The sequence below is a fragment of the Anabrus simplex genome, chromosome 2 (genome assembly GCF_040414725.1).
Source record: "Anabrus simplex isolate iqAnaSimp1 chromosome 2, ASM4041472v1, whole genome shotgun sequence".
In the NCBI taxonomy this organism is placed as follows: domain Eukaryota; kingdom Metazoa; phylum Arthropoda; class Insecta; order Orthoptera; family Tettigoniidae; genus Anabrus; species Anabrus simplex.
Window position 1 is genome coordinate 456,280,640 of NC_090266.1, and position 17,797 is coordinate 456,298,436.

The 17,797-nt window shown below is 37.7% G+C and overlaps 1 protein-coding gene across 4 annotated transcripts in view; it reads left to right on the forward strand.

Annotated features, from left to right (window-relative positions):
• The window catches only part of Pli (E3 ubiquitin-protein ligase pellino), an 826,064-nt gene that overhangs the window by 640,151 nt on the left and 168,116 nt on the right, over positions 1–17,797 (forward strand). For all 4 annotated transcript variants that reach the window (XM_067140842.2, XM_067140840.2, XM_067140843.2 and 1 more), the window contains one exon: positions 15,554–15,652. In XM_067140842.2, coding sequence (XP_066996943.1) covers positions 15,554–15,652 — 99 coding nt within the window. The remainder of the gene's footprint in view (positions 1–15,553; positions 15,653–17,797) is intronic.

Consider the following 17,797-nt stretch of genomic DNA (forward strand, 5'->3'; position numbering starts at 1 on the left):
TCTGTGAAGTTAAAAACAATCATGGGTTGTTAAAGTAAAAAATAGATATTGTGGACATTAAAATATACATCAATACGTGAAGCGTGGATTAATTATTGAGGACGGAGTTCCTTCAGGTATGCAAAAACAAGAGTTGAATAGAGTTCATTGAATAGTAAGAGTCCAAATTGAACGAGTCAAAAGGCGCATAACGTCGAAACTAAGGTTGATATGACGTGATCTCCAATAGTTGCGAATTCTGTAGGAGAGATGATCTTGACGCCAGAAGGAAATAAAAGTTAACTAGTCCATATTCATGCGCTAGCAGTAAAACTAATCGTATGTAACATAGAACAGCAATAATGGACTCATAAAAGAGTAACGACGATCTTGAATATAAGGAGAGTTCTAGCAATTCTTAGATGAATAGAGCAGATTATGGCACAAATTGGAGTTTGGAATCTGAAATGAAAAGAAAAAGGGGGAAATGAAGTTATGTTATAACGGAAAACGAAGAAGGAGGAGAAAAAAAAATGAAAAAAGAGGCTTACCCTTGGGACTAGTGTGAGGTGTTCGCTAGCGCTGGCTGCGTGAATTAAACTGGCCAGTAGCTTTATTACTGCTTCTAGTGTTGTATGTATGTATACGTAGAGGCGGGGAACGAGTCATGTGAGGAGGAGGGGCGACCGATTCGTTGGGCGGGTCGGATGTTCGTGGAGGAGGTGTCGCATGAAAGGATGGTAAAGCATTAGCTGTTGTTACAGAGGAAATATTATTAGCGGTTGTATAATTGAAAATTATTATTATTTATATTTATATTTATATTTTTTATTTATATATTTATATTTATATATTATATTATTATTATTTATATTGAAAAGAGAGAGTAGTTCTGGAATTTTTTCAATTATTGGACTTTTAATTTCTGAAGTATCATTTAAATGTTCATTTCCGTTAAAATACTGGTCTAAGAATATGTAAATGTTCTCAAACTGTGTCGGAAGTTTACTTTTATTGACGTATTTTAAGATTTGAAGGTCTTTTTCAATTGTCGTAAAACTGTGACCAGTATCTTCCATATGGGTGCTCATGGCGGAATACTTTTTCTGTTTTGAAACGTAATGTTCAAGGTATCTGGTCAAAAAACTACGTCCAGTCTGTCCGATATAAGAAAACCCACAATGGGTGCATTGAAGCCTATAGATACCAGAGTTTGAGAATTTATTGTGATTAATGTTAACTATATTTGAATTGAAGAATATATTACGGTTCGTGTATCGGGTTCTATAAGCGATATTGATATCGTATTTCTTTAGAGGGTTAGTAACTTGAAATACGCCTGGGTTCGTGTAGGTAAAGGTAGCATATTTTGTTTTTTTAGTAGGTTTGTCCGGAATCAATCAGGGGAAGGAATTATTACGGCGCCTTAAATCTTTCAATGTGTGGAATATCTTTCAACAGTCAAAGAGCATTGCAAAGAACAACCAATCAAACAGCTTAATATACTTTCAAAGACACGCATTCATTTGGGTTGACCCTTGATCATAGTCGGTTATTCTTGGCATAGGTGTTGAGTACTAGTTCTGTTTTAAAGTACGGTAGCGATTTATTGTCTGGTAGCCATGGGTAGAAGCAAAGTGATGATCAAACAGCGTGCTGAGAGTTACAGATCGGAACATTTTTATGAAAGTGATACAGATATATTGATGTGCCGACTTTGCAACTAAAGACTTAAAGGGAAGAATAATAATGTTTTGCACAAGTACTGCAAGAGCAGAAACCATGTGCAGAAACCAGGGGTGATTTATTTCCCAACCAACATGTGAACAGCGTGGCATCAAGCCACTATAGCAGAAATGGATAGAATGGCAAAAAAAAGCAAAAAATTGAGAAACAAACGTTCATTGAGGATACTGTGAAGATGTGCCTGTAGACTAATATCCCCAGCTACAAGCTGGACCATCCTGCTTTTCGAGACTACCGTGAAAAGTAAATACTGATTTCAGATATAATTTTGGGCGTTATTTATATTTGTGTTTGAAATACATTTACACCATCTTGAGTAGTATAGCCTAACTTACTGTGAAATATTGATAAAGTAGCCTATATTCCCTGACCCCCCCCCCCCAAAAAAAAAAAAAAAAACCCCGGTGGATGGTTGTTTTGAAGTATTATGATTGCTATACAGCCTTGTTGAATTTTAGGTGGATGCATGTGACTACTTCACGTGGAATTTTAGATTAGGATTTCCAAATTTTTTACCAAGAAAAACCAAACTAATGTGAATGGACATTAATTTAAAATGTTACAGTTTAATAGACCATGAAAATCCACAGCCTGTTTCCAGTTATTCGACCAGGTCAGGATTGGAATGAATGAAGCCCCTATCTAGTGGCAAGGATAGGAATTGTGCTGGCTGCTGAAGCCTGTCGCACTCCTCTGGGGCAATGATTAATGAATGGCAGATGAAATGAAATGATATTGGAGAGTGTTGCTGGAATGAATTATGAAATTATGACAAGGAAAACCGGATTAGCCAGAGAAAACCCTGTCGTGCCTCATCTTTGTCCAGCACAATTCTCACATGGAGTGACAGAGATTTGAACCACAGTACCCAGCGGTGAGAGACCGGCGCACTGCCGTCTGAGCCACTGAGGCTCTTTAATAGACCATCTAGGATGTAAAATAATAGCTTGTTTACATGTACATAAATGGATATGCTTCAAAACTCGTTCAGTGATTTGCTAGGCCAGCACTACACCAAATGTTTAAGTATTTGCCGTTATCTCTAAACATTATTATTATTATTATTATTATTATTATTATTATTATTATTATTATTATTATTATTATTATTATTATTATTATTTTTTCATTATGCCCAACTAAGGAGCACAATTGAACTTATTTAGCAGATGTCGTTGCCGTTTTCTTCTCCCAAGATCTCTTCATCTTCTCGCTGTGGCTTTTCTTGCGATCTTCCGACCATGTTTTATTGGTGGCAGTGCTTGGATGATGTTTATAGCGGTGATTATCGACTAATTTTCTGAACGTAGATCTGTCTAACACAATGTCATCTGTGATGCCTATTTCTTGAAGATCTTTTTGAACTTCGAGCAGCCAATTGTTATTTACTTTCATTGATAGGGCTAGGTTCAGAATTCTTTTGGTCAATCTCAGATTACTCATTCTGAGAATGTGTCCATAAAATTTCAAACGTATTTTCCTAAATGTGTCTGAGATTTTTTCTGAGTGTTGGTACAGGTCATGAGGTTTCCTATCATCCAAATTCCCCCTGTACAGACTGGCCCCAAAATTTTCCTTAAGATTTATCTTTCTTGCATTTCTATGTCCTTAATCAATGATCTGCCACCAATGATCAGTGTTTCAGATGCATATAGTGCTTCAGGCTTGATAACAGTGTTATTAATGTCTTAATTTTGTATTTTGCGATATAGATTTTTAATTATATCTGCTCCAAGTGAGTCGGTATACTCTTAGTAGTTTAGAGACCTTTTCTTTGTTTGCTTCACGATTGAGTCCTGAAGGTTGGATACTTCTCCCAGGTATTTGAATTTAGACACATGGGATATTTTGCCATATTGGGTTTACATTGGTTGTCCATGTAAGTACCGAAGAAATCCTACCATGTAGTGAGTTTTCTGATATGAGATCTGGAGTCCTGTTCTGGATGCAATTTCCTGCAGATTTTCAATGGATGCATTTGCTTCCTGTCTGTTATTGGATAAAACTGCTAAGTCAGCAGTGAAGGCCAAACCCTGTATATTAATTTTGTTTTCATGTAATCTGCCAAGGGTTAATCCTTTAACTTCTTTTTCCCAAGTCCTAATCACTACATACATACATACATACATACATACATACATACATACATTATCATTATAGACTGCTATGCCTTTCATTGTTCAGTCTGCAAGCCTCTGTGAATTTACTAAAAGTCGCCACAATCCTTGATTTGCAACTAGTGTTGTGGCCACATTTAGTTCTATACCTCTTATCTTTAAATCGTTAGAAACTGAGTCGAACCATTGTCGTCTTGGTCTACCTCTGCTTCTCTTACCCTCCATAACAGAGTCCATTATTCTCCTAGGTAACCTATCCTCCTCCATTCGAGTCACATGACCCCACCACCACCACCGAAGTTGGTTTGTGCGTACAGATTCATCCATCAAGTTCATTCCTAAATTAGCGTTTATCTCCTCATTTAGAGTACCCTCCTGCCATTGTTCCCAACTGTTTGTACCAGCAATCATTCTTGCTACTTTCATGTCTGTTACTTCTAACTTATGAATAAGATATCCTGACTCCACCCAGCTTTCGCTCCCGAAAAGCAAAGTTGGTCTGAAAACAGTCCGATGTAAAGATGGTTTGCCTGGGAGCTGACTTCCTTCTTACAGAATACTGTTGATCGCAACTGCGAGCTCACTGCATTAGCTTTACGACACCTTGATTCAATCTCTCTCACTATATTACCATCCTGGGAGAACACACAACCTAAATACTTGAAATTATCGACCTGTTCTAGCTTTGTATCACCAATCTGACATTCAATTCTGTTGAATTTCTTACCTACTGATATCAATTCAGTCTTCAAACGGCTAATTTTCATACCATACTCATTGCCCCTATTTTCAAGTTCCAAGATATTAGACTGCAGGCTTTTGGCACAATCTGCCATTAAGACCAAGTCGTCAGCATAGGCCAGACTGCTTACTACATTTCCACCTAACTGAATCCCTCCCTGCCATTTTATACCTTTCAGAAGATGATCCATGTAAACTACGAAAAGCAAAGATGAAAGATTACAGCCTTGTCTAACCCCTGTAAGTACCCTGAACCAAGAACTCAGTCTACCGTCAATTCTCACTGAAGCCCAATTGTCAACATAAATGCCTTTGATTGATTTTAATAATCTACCTTTAATTCCATAGTCCCCCAGTATAGCGAACATCTTTTCCCTCGGTACTTTGTCATATGCTTTCTCTAGATCTACAAAACATAAACACAACTGCCTCTTCCTCTCGTAGCATTTTTCAGATACCTGGCACATACTGAAAATCTGATCCTGACAGCCTCTCTGTGGTCTGAAACCACACTGGTTTTCATCCAACTTCCTCTCAACGACTGATCGCACCCTCCCTTCCTAGATGCGAGTGAATACTTTGCCTGGTATACTAATCAATGAGATACCTCGATAGTTGTTGCAATCCTTCCTGTTCCCTTGTTTATAGATAGGTGCAATTACTGCTTTTGTCCAATCTGCAGGTACCTTACCAGCACTCCACGCTAATCTTACTACTCTATGGAGCCATTTCATCCCTGCCTTCCCACTATATTTCACCATTTTAGGTCTAATTTTATCTATTCATGCTGCTTTATGACAATGGAGTTTATTTACCATCCTTTCCACTTCCTCAAGTGTAATTTCACCATCATCTTTTCCCTCCTCCCCATGAGCTTGGCTGTTCGCAACACCACCAAGATGATTTCCTTTTACATTGAGAAGATGTTCAAAATATTCCCTCCACCTCTCCAGTGATTCCCTGGGATCTATTATGAGTTCACCTGAATTACTTAAAACACTGTTCATTTCCTTTTTCCCTCCCTTCCTAAGGTTCTTTATTACTGTCCAGAAAGTTTTCCCTGCTGCCTGACCTAGCCTTTCCCGGTTATTACCAAAATCTTCCCATGGCTTCTTTTTGGATTCAAAAACTATTTGTTTCGCTCTGTTTCTTTCATCTACGTACAATTCCTTGTCTGCCTCAGCCTTTGTTTCGAGCCATTTCTGATAAGCCTTCTTTTTATGTTTACAAGCTGCTCCCACTTCATCATTCCACCAAGATGTTCTCCTTTACGCACAGTTGTTCTTAGGCATTCCCTTGCTGTTTCTACTACAGCATCCCTGTATGCCTCCCATTCACTTTCTATATCCTGAACCTGCTTACTGTCTACTGTTCGAAACTTCTCACTAATCATATCCATGTACTTCTGTCTTTCCTCGTCCTGGGGATTTTCTACCCTTATTCGTTTACAGACAAATTTCACTTTCTCTACCCTAGGCCTAGAGATATTTAGTTCACTACAGATCAGATAGTAGCTTGTATCATTGAAAAATCCCCGGAATACCTGTACATTCTTAACAGATTTCCTGAATTCAAAGTCGGTTAAGATATAGTCTATTATGGATCTGGTACCCCTAATCTCCCATGTGTAGCGGTGAATAGCCTTATGCTTGAAGAATGTATTCGTAACTGCTAGCACAGAAGTCCAGCTAAAGCATCCCATTCCCATTAGCTTCCATATCTTCCCCACATTTACCAATCGCCCTTTCGTATCTTTCAGTTCTATTCCCAACTCTCGCATTGAAATCGCCCATTAGCACTACTCCATCCTTGCTGTTGACCCTGACCACGATGTCACTCAATGATTCATAAGACTTGTCAACTTCATCCTCATCTGCATCCTCACATGGTGAATACACTGAGACAATTCTCGTCCTAATTCCTCCAACTGACGAATCTACTCACATCATTCGCTCATTGACGTGCCTAACAGAAACTCTGTTGCGTGCAATGGTATTCCTGATAAAGAGCCCTACCCCACACTCTGCCCTTCTCTTTCTAACACCCGTCAAATACACTTTATAATCTCCTATCCCTTCCTCGTTATCTCCCCTTACCCGAATATCACTTACTCCTAGCACATCCAGATGCATCCTCTTTGCTGACTCAGCCAGTTCAACTTTCTTTCTTCCATAAGCCCCATTAATATTGATAGCTTCCCATCCAATTCCATTTTGTTCACCAAGTTGTTTCCAAGGAGTCACTCGCCTGTCAAATGGGAGTGGGACTCCGTTACTCCCATAGGTCCGTGGCTTGCTTAAAATGTTCTGAGCTCGGTAAATTCATGAAGCAGGATGCTACCCTACTTGCACATAGTCCAAGTGAGGATCTCTCCTCTAACGGGTTATAGACCACCGGTGAATTGTATAGTCCTAGCCGCCGGAGCACAAAGAGGGCCATGACTCAGAATATGTCCAAGATGCCCACTCCCATTCCATAGAAACTTTTATCCCGACTCTCAGGACCAGTTACTAGGCCACTCAGCCGTTGCCCATGGTTCACGAACTAGGATGCGACTACAGTAACCCACACCATGAACCATCCTAATCACTTTTTAAAGAAAAAAATTAAACAACAAAGGGGCAACCCATCTCCTTGTCGGACTCCATTTTTAACATTGAATTGTTCAGCCAATTCACCTAAGAATTTTACCTTGAAAGTGGTGCATGTTAGTGTTTGCATGATTAATTCTCTTGTTTTCCTGTCTACTTTGAATTCTTCCAGTACACAGAAAAGTGTCTATCTACAGAATCCTATGCCTTTCTGAAGTCCATGAAAGTCACCATTCTCCTGCTTTTACGAATTTGTAGGATGGTCTTGAGGTTAAGAATCTGTTCTGTGCATGACCTGCCTTTTCTGAACCCTGCCTGATATTCTCCAATCAAATGATCTGTTTGCATTTCAAGTCTCTTGAGTAGGAGTTTTGAAAGAATTTTGTAGGCGACTGCTAGAAGGGAAATACCTCTGTAGTAATTTATGTCAGTTTTTATCCCGTTTCTTATGTAATGGGTGAATTATTGCACACTTCCAGTCGTCAGGAATTGTTTCATTGGTAGTCACGTGGCTCAGACCGTTAAGGCGCTGGTCTTCTAACCCCAACTTGGCAGGTTCGACCCTGGCTTAGTCCGGTGGTATTTGAAGGTGCTCATTACAACAGCCTCCTGTCGGTAGATTTACTGGCACATAAAAGAACTCCTGCGGGACTAAATTCCGGCACCTCGGCGTCTCCGAAGACCGTAAAAGTAGTTAGTGGGACGTAAAGCAAATATTATTATTATTATTATTATTATTATTATTATTATTATTATTATTATTATTATTATTATTATTATTATCAATCTCATTTAAAATGTTTTTTGTTCTTTTTTTGTACATCTAGTGTTTTTATTCTTTTATTTGATTAGTTATTATTTCTTAATTTATCCATTTAATATGTTGAAGCTATCTCATCTTCCTTTTGTTGATTTTTTTACTAAAGTTATCCCACGGTTATTATTATTATTTTTTTTTTTTGTAACATACATCTCGAAAATTTCACTTCTGCTGTGTGTATTTGACTCTTATCCTTCCTAGTCGCTGGTCATGTCTCTGCCGCATATGTCATAATTTGTAGGCAAAATGACTTGTACGTAATTCATTCAGTCTCAGTTAGCATGTATTCGGTCCACAAAAAAATTTTGTACCCTGTAATATAAACCCTCCCTAGTTATATCTTGATGTTGAGTTCCATATGCAATCTTGAATTCATAATTAATTCACTACTAAGTGCTTGAAGTTATCCACTATATTGTAGACTTCATCCCTGATTTTTATAACTCTTTTCCTTCTCCCTATCTCTTCTCTTGTCATCTCTGTTATCCTGATTCATAGTAGACAAACAGCAATAAGTTCATTCTTGTTTCGCAATGTGCTGCTTCTGCTGCATTCATATCGTCCATCACTACAGAAGGCTGATGGGGATGAATGCAAGCAATTTTGATTTGCTATTCACCTTATGGAGTCTTGGTTGTAGGCGGCTCCACATTGTTTTCATAAATAAATCAGCCCTCATGGATAACAGATTTATTTACACAGACACCACATACAGTTTTACACTTTTGCATATAAAATACATTGAATATACGAACGAGACACAAAGAGACGTGATGCTCATGCTCATATGCACTCGATGCCGCCGAATGACACTAGTTTAAGAAGCTATACATCCTGATGCAATGTTGCATCGTGCACAAGAGTGCGTTCTGTATGTGAGGCGAGTTCATTTTTCCTGATGCCGCCACAACCTCATGAAATGCTGCAAAACCATCAATTGTGCTCTCTGGGGTCAGTAATATTGTTGACAAGTGCTCTGTTACACAATTTTTGTTGTAGGAGACTATACTCTTCTTTGTACACTTCCCAGAAACCTCTGGATTAGGCCTTCAGGTTATGAGGCCATGTTCATCAATAGTGCTTACTGACATTTCCCCAACAGGTGCAGCTGCATCTTCATATTAACTGATTCAGTGTTCCTAAGTGAATGGTGGGTAGCAGTAGTACTGAGTTTATATACTTAAGGACATCATTCTATGTTCTAGATGAGTCAAGAATTGTGATGTTGCCTGGAACTCTGTAATACCCTGTATGTTATAATTTGAAAGATCTTTTATGTAATATCTGAAGCCATCTCCTTTCATTTTTTGACTCCATTGATATTTATGACTGTTGGGTTCTTCAGTCTGCCAAAACTAATTTTGAGTAATAAATTTATAAACTACCTACCTGCAAAAGAAAACATATGGTAACAGTACTATACCTGAAAAGAATCAACTTAATTAAAATAGAATGACCGGTCGAGTTGGCCGTGCGGTTAGGGGCGCGCGGCTGTGAGCATGCATCTGGGAGGTAGTGGCTTCGAATCCCAATGTAGGCAGCCTTAAAGATGGTTTTCTGTGGTTTCCCATTGTCCTAGGCCTTTCCTATCCCATCGTTGCCATAAGACCTATCTGTGTCGGTGCGGCATAAAGCCACTAGCAAAAAATAAATTAGATTGACATGTTTCATTCTTGAAAGATCATCATCAGATTCTAGTTAGCCAGTTCATGGCCCTTTCACTATGCCATGCGCCCCCTCCCTGGCTATGTCAATGAGACGTTGTATTTATACTTTTAAGTGCTTTATTCTTAATACTCCGCTTACTGTTTTTGCTGCTGCCTCCGCTGTTGTTGTTGTTGTTGTTATTATTATTATTATTATTATTATTATTATTATTATTATTATTATTATTAATATTATTATTGTGCCAGCAGCTGAAGCCTGTCGCAGTCCTCTGGGGCAGTGATTAATGACTGACAGATGAAATGAAATGATAGTGGAGAGTGTTGAGGTAGCTCGCTGTATGGTGGCACAGCGCTCCAAGCGGGAGCTGACTACAAAATTAAGCACCAATTAAGATCCTACCACGACAGTGCCAATGGTAAAACTATCTTAAATGCAAACCCTCATTATTGTAGAAGACTTCCTCAGGAACAGTCAAGATTTTCTTTTGAAGATGTAGAGCAAATTTCTCTGCGAAACGTAAAGAGTTTCAGCTTGTTTTCTTGACACGGCAAAGCCCAAAAGCCCATATCATGTCTAAAGTGTATCTTGTAAGACATTATTTTTATTTATAAACTAGCAAGATACCTGTGCTTCGCTACGGTATTATACTGAAATTTATAATTGAATGCTTATCGTTTTATATATAACCCACCGATATTCGCGATCTGACTCGTTTTCTGAGAGATTCCGCCAAAATTCGCGATCTGACTCGTTTTCTGAGAGATTACGGCAACGTTCCTCCCATTTTTCAATCTTTTCTCCAGCAATCGATTTTGTACTTCCCGGGATAGGTCCAGGTATTACACCCGGTCAGTTGGGTCCCTAAATCTTTGCCATCTTTTCCTATAAGCATTTTTATGTGGATCAAATCCTTGAGGAGATCCGGCGTGGTGTCGTCTTGGGTGCCTTGGCGGTACTGAACCTCTACTCACCTCTACTCACCTCCGTTTTCACCCCACCGCGGTTAAGTTGATTTACCTCCCCCCAAAAAAGAAAACGTGTTCCTTTATGTTTAAAGGAGATTCCAAATACCAATGTTCACGTGTGTTACCTTCAGTTTTGAGATATAAGTATTCCCCTAAAAATAATTCACTTTTTTCACTTGCTTTCACACTCCCCGTCCCCCTTAACTGAATTTTCGGGCAAAAATACTTGTTTCTTTAATAGTAAAGGATCTTCTAAATACCGATTATCTTCAGTTTTTTAAGATATGTGTCCTCATAAAATGAATTCCACTCCTTTTCACACTCGCCCCCAAAAATGATTCTCCGCCCCCCCCCCCCCCAAGCGCGTCGTTTTATTTTTAAAGAAGATCTAAATACCACTTTTCACGTCTGTAACAACTTTAGTTTTTATTAGATGTAAGTATCCTCATACAATTAATTCAATAAATATTTCAAATTTTCACCCCCCCCCCCCCAACCTTCATTGGATTTTCCGAGAATACCTGTTTCTTTACTTTAACAGGAGATTCCAAATATCAATTTTTACGTCTGCAACATTTTACGTTTCTGAGATATACTCTAGATATAGTTTTTCTAAATATTAACCCCAGTTTGTCACTCCTGTTTAACCCCCATTAATTGATTTTCCAAAATCAAAAAAATAAATGTTTCTGTATTTTTAAAGGAAATTCCATATACTAACTCTCTGGTCTCTAATATCTTCATTTTCTGAGATATAAGTATCCTCATTAAAGACATTCAATCCCTTATTCACACTTTTTACCCCTCCTACTGGGATTTTCCGAAAACAAAAAAATACGTGTTCTTTTATTTTTAAAGGAGATTCTAAATATCAATTTTTACATCTGCAAACTTTTGAAGTTTTGAGATATGGATACACTCATTTTTAAAATACACCCCCCTTCACCCCCGCCCCCACTATTTGGATTTTCTAAAAAAAATACATGTTTCTTTATTTATAAAGGAGATCCCAAATACCGATTTTCAGGTCTGTAACATTTTCAGTTTCTGAGAAATAAGGATCCTTATTAAAGGCATTAAACTATTTTTCATCCCTTTTCACCCCTCCTATTGGGATTTTCCGAAAACAAATAAATACGTATTTCTTTATTTTTAAAGGAGATTCTAAATACTAATTTTTACATCTATAAACTTTAAAAGTTTTGAGATATAGATACACTCATTTTCAAAATTCACCCCCTTTTCACACCCCCCATTAATTGGATTTTCCAAAAACAAAAGAATACGCGTTTCTTTATTTTTAAAGGAGATCCCAAACACCAATTTTCAGGTCTGTAATATTTTTAGTTTCTGGGATATAAGTATCGTCATTAAAGGCATTCAACCAATTTTTCACCCCTTTTCACCCTTCCTATTGGGATTTTCCGAAAACAAAAAAAATACGTGTTTCCTTATTTATAATGAAAATTCTAAATACCAATTTTTACATCTGTAAACTTTCAAAGTTTTGAGATATTGATACACTCATTTTAATAATTTACCCCCCTTTTCCCCCTCCCATTAATTAGATTTTCCAAAAACAAAAAAATAAATGTTTCGGTATTCTTAAAGGAGATTCCATATACTAATTGTCTGGTCTGCAATATCTTCAGTTTCTGAGATATAATGTAACGGTTCAAATCCCGTTACAAGATGATATCTGTATTTTTATTATTGTATGATTTTATCTGTATTTTATTATTATTATTATTATTATTATTATTATTATTATTATTATGTCAGTATTATTATTATTTTATCTGTGATATTGTTACTATTATTGTAATTATCCGTTTTATTCAATTCGATTTTGCAATTGCCTGTTGCTTGCAAGATTGTACTTAGATGTATGCATATATACGTATGTGTAGAATACCACTCAATACCTGTACAGTGAGAATTGTTGTATATATCAGAGATTGGAAGTGACGTTGTTATATTGCGATACCACTGGCGATTCTGCCAAGTCATCGCCACTCCATGGGTATGTCATCGTATTTATTTAGAAAATGCGCTCAGAGAGTCAGCCGGCGGGCTATTTCACCACTGTGTGTAATATCTGTTGCGTAGGTGGGAGTATGTCATTGTTATTTCTGGAGATTACGTAGCTGTGTCAACCAACGTCTATAAAAGGTGGGTGCATATTGTAGCGTCAGTCATTAGTTATACGGATGCAGTACAGTGAAGAAGTCTACTAGATCAAGAGAACCAGAGATGGTGAAGACTCAGTGAGCCATTAGTTAGTTGGTCACTTAGTTGAAGACACGGACGCAAGGGCTTACCATGAAGTCAGAGAGGGCAACCCAGGACCTACCAAGAGGTAATACCATATTGACTTACAAAGAAGTCAGATGATATGGAGAAGAAGCAGTCACAAGGATGTATCACCAAGTTAGGCGTGACACATCTACAGTAAACACCAGAGCAATGGATTACGTTGTAATTGCACTCAAAGTGTTGAAGGTACAGTCAAGTGAATCAGTGAGGGAAATATTTCGTATAAATTGTTAAATGTCCGGTCAAGAAGAATTCAAATTCATGCCTAGTTTCTTTCAGTTGCAATGTCATAATTTCATATTCTCATCTGTTTTATCACAACAAGACTCACTATTTTTGGATATATTATTTAAAGAATATATATTGTTCTATCAAACGAATTTATAGTTTTATTTCATTGACAGTAAAATATCTTAACCTCAAAATTAATGGGGAAACCGAACGCCAATCTCCTTTTCCCAGAACTTATATGGTATGTTGACAAAAGTAAGCTTATTACCCCACACCCTAGAGATAGTCAAGAGTCTCATTCTATTATTGCTGTACTGAGTGACAGCTGGCGCCCTTCAAATAACGTATGTGTAAGTAAGCAGGTAACAAGTAAGTGTGAGTACAAGGTTCGACGAGTGTGTATTTTATTTAATGAATGTTAATTTTCATAATTTCCATTTTAAATGCAGATATTCAGATTTTACAAGTTAAATGCAGTTTTATATAATATGTTTGTAAAATTTAGTAAGAGAGTTAGGAAAACCACACAATAAGTATCCTCATTAAAGACATTCAACCCCTTATTCACACTTTTCACCCCTCCTATTGGGATTTTCCGGAAACAAAAAAAATACGTGTTCTTTTATTTTTAAAGGAGATTCTAAATATCAATTTTTACATCTGCAAACTTTTGAAGTTTTGAGATATAGTTACACTCATTTTTAAAATACACCCCCCTTTCACCCCCCCCCCACTTTGGATTTTCTATAAACAAAAAATACATGTTTATTTATTTATAAAGGAGATCCCATATACCAATTTTCAGGTCTGTAACATCTTCAGTTCCTGAGAAATAAGGATCCTTATTAAAAGCATTAAACTATTTTTCACCCCTTTTCACCCCCTCCTATTGGGATTTTCCGAAAACAAAAAAATACGTGTTTCTTTATTTTTAAAGGAGATTCTAAATACCAATTTTTACATCTGTAAACTTTCAAAGTTTTAAGATGTAGACACACTCATTTTAAAAATTCACCCCCCTTTTCACCCCCCATTATTTGGATATTCCAAAAACGAAAAGTACCTGTTTCTTTATTTTTAAAGAAGATCCCAAACACCAATTTTCAGGTCTGTAGTATTTTCAGTTTCTGAGATATAAGTATCGTCATTAAAGGTATTCAACCCATTTTCACCCCTTTTTACCCCTCCTATTGGGATTTTCCGAAAACAAAAAAATACGTGTTTCTTTAATTATAATTAAAATTCTAAATACCAATTTTTACATGTGTAAACTTTCAAAGTTTTGAGATATTGATGCACTCATTTTAATAATTCACCCCCCTTTTTCCCCTCCCATTAATTAGATTTTCCAAAAACAAAGAAATACGTGTTTCTTTATTTTTAAAAGAGATCATGTGTACCAATTTTCAGGTCTGTAATATCTTCAGTTGCTGAGATATAAGTATCGGTATCCTGATTAAAGGCTTTTAACCCATTTTCATCCTTTTTCACTCCTCCTATTGGGATTTTCTGAAAACAAAAAAATACGTGTTTGCTTTTTTTTTAAAGAAGATTCTAAATACCAATTTTTACATCTGTAAACTTTTCAAGTTTTCAGATATAGATACATTCATTTTAAAATTTCACCCTCCTTTTCACCCCCTTAGCGACGGAATATCCAAAAATCCTCCCTTAGCGAGCACCTACATCTTAATATGAATATATCCCCAAAATTTCATTTCTTTATGTCCAGTAGTTTTGGCTCGGCGATGATGAATCAGTCAGTCAGTCAGTCAGTCAGTCAGTCAGTCAGTCAGTCAGTCAGTCAGGACAAGTTATTTTATATATATAGATGATAACCTACTGAATCATCTGGAGTAGCCAAGATGCTGTGTAAATTCAGTGAATTTACTACAGATAAGAAAACCTAACCCACATTCCAGACTTTCAAGTCAGAGTAAACTTCAGTGGGAAAGTGCTAATGCAAAAAGTGTGGAGTGTGCTACTGGTCTTGGGTTTAGTAGTGGGAGGGGTTGGAGGTGGTCAGATGAAACTTCAGGGGTGTAGCATTAGTATATCTGCCTATGAAAGTTATTGAGGTATTGAAATTAATCACGTGTTTATAAACTTTTTTAGTTATGTAACATGGTATGATAGTTTGTTGTCGTGACACTATTGCCACGTCTTAGAACTGCATTGCTTGATATGTATTCCGCATATTTTCAGGTGCTGCTGACTTTTCAAACTGCTGTAGTTTACATTACTCTTGTGCTCTTTCGTTCTTTCTTTTTCACTGCTGCATTTTGTGGTATTTACGTAAACTTGACCACATGAACAAGGAATTATATATTCCTCAGATTTCACATCACGTCTTTAATCTAATGAAATCGATCTCTGCAGGTTGAAGACGAAACGAATGTTCTGCAGGATGGCACCCTAATTGACCTCTGTGGTGCAACGTTGTTGTGGCGGTCAGCAGAAGGGCTTGCAAAATCTCCGGTAAGTGTATTATTTTGATGTGCTTTTAGATATATAGAATGTTGGAATAAACTTTGTAAACTATTCCTAAATGAAGTGAAACAGATAATTCATTGGCTTACTTTTCTAAAGATGATGATTTTTTAAAACAGCATTGCAGCAGAATATGAAGTGTTCCCATTGGGAAGTAGTGTGGCTATTCTTAAAATCTCTTTGGTTGCTACATAAAATTTTTACACTCTGAACTTCATGTATGATGTACTTATGGATATTCATTTTTTTTTTTGTGTGTTCTATTTTAGTGTTCTGCTAATCATTATTTACTCTGTCTGACAAAGTAATTGAAGCACCCAGAAGAAATGGTCGAATGTCAATGTAACCTCGTACACATACACACCATTGGTGGGTATGTAAATAATTTGAGGTGCAATTCTCTGTGACAGGTAGAACAGTCACCAGAGTGCATTAGTGTTCTTTTTGCGTAGTGTTATTACCAGACCTGGTAGGGTGTATAAGGAGCATAAACAGCGTCGGATGTTGAGCGGTCACTGTGAAGAACACGGAGATGCCGCGTGCTCGTGTGAGACAGCTTTAGTTTGAAAGGGACCTCATTTTAGGTCTCCATTTCACCTGCAAGTCGAATTTTGCAATATCCAGATTTGTGGGGCATTGGGATGTGACAGTGGCCCAATGTTGGACTGCATGGGAACATCATCAAGTTTGACTACATCTAACCAACGCAAGGGAGCATCCCCATATTGTGCACCAAGCACTTCGTAATCCCTTCACATCTGCACCTGCCATCCGCAAACAAGTAGTAATGGATTCCCTACAACATTCTATGTCATCCCGCACCATTGGTTGGAAACTAACAGCAGCCGGACTAAGGAATTACTGTCCCATGTGTAGCTTGCCGTTAACATCACAACACAAAACAGCTGCGTCTGGAGTGGTACCGTGACCAGGAAGCATGGACTGCTGATAAATGACATCACATTGTATTCAGCGATGAATTGCGGTTCTGCACTACCCCGGACGACCATTGTCTGTGAGTATGGCGGTGACCTGGAGAGGGGTCCCATTCTTTCATTGTTTTGGAGAGCTACAGCAGCGATACTCCTGGCATCATGGTGTGAGGAGCCATCGGGTATGACTCGCGGTAGTGATCGAAGGAACTCTTGATGGCACAATGGTACATCATGTACATTCCTACTTCCTCATGTGTTACCTCTCATGCGTCAGTATCGTGGTGCCATTTTTGAGCAGGACAGTGCTCATTCACACACTGCACATGTCTCTATGAACTGCCTGCATGATGTTGAGGTACTCCCTTGGGCAACAAGATCCCAAGATCTGTCCACGATAGAACGTGTGCGACCAACTCGGATGTTGACTCCATCCAAGGCCAACTAGATATACAGGCCATAAGGCTCGCCCTCCACTTCGGGCGCTACGTCACACAAGTGGCCGGCCGCTTCGCTTCTCGCCAGTGACTTGTAGGCTGATCTGAACCTCGTATCAGTGAGGCTATCAATGGTGTTGAATGATTTAAACGTGTATGAACATTGTGAATTATGCCCACGTCGTGTTGTGTACCTGGTTGTAGATGCAACTATAGTTCATAACAGCCTATTATTTCTGTGTTTAAATTTCCTACTGACTTGGTGAATCTTAAGACATCCATCAAACTGAATTTGTCCCTTCAGTAAGCTCAGTTGTGTGCATAAAAGACTTCGATGAACATTTCGTAATTAGGGAGGATTTTGTTAAAAGACCTGATGGGTCTGTTTTAACTGTAAAACGTAACCATTTAAAACTCTCAAACGACACTATTTCTACTAAGTTTGAAATGTGCTTGCCTGTCTGTCTAAGAATCCTCCAACACCGAGGAAAACTCAATTAAGCAATCAAAAGTGAAAGACAAGAAGAAGAAATTGAAAAATGGGAAGGAGAAGAAAGAAAGAAAGAAAGAAAGAAAGAAAGAAAGAAAGAAAGAAAGCTGATGGAGATGATGTCAGGATCAAGGACTTCAATGACATTGAGGGTATTTTCAGTGAAATGAAAATGAAAATTAGATTTTGACAAAGTTTTTATCAATTCTGAAGCAAAAATATATCTGTATTTTCGAAATTTGTACGACTGAGGAAAATATACTTAAAATTGGTA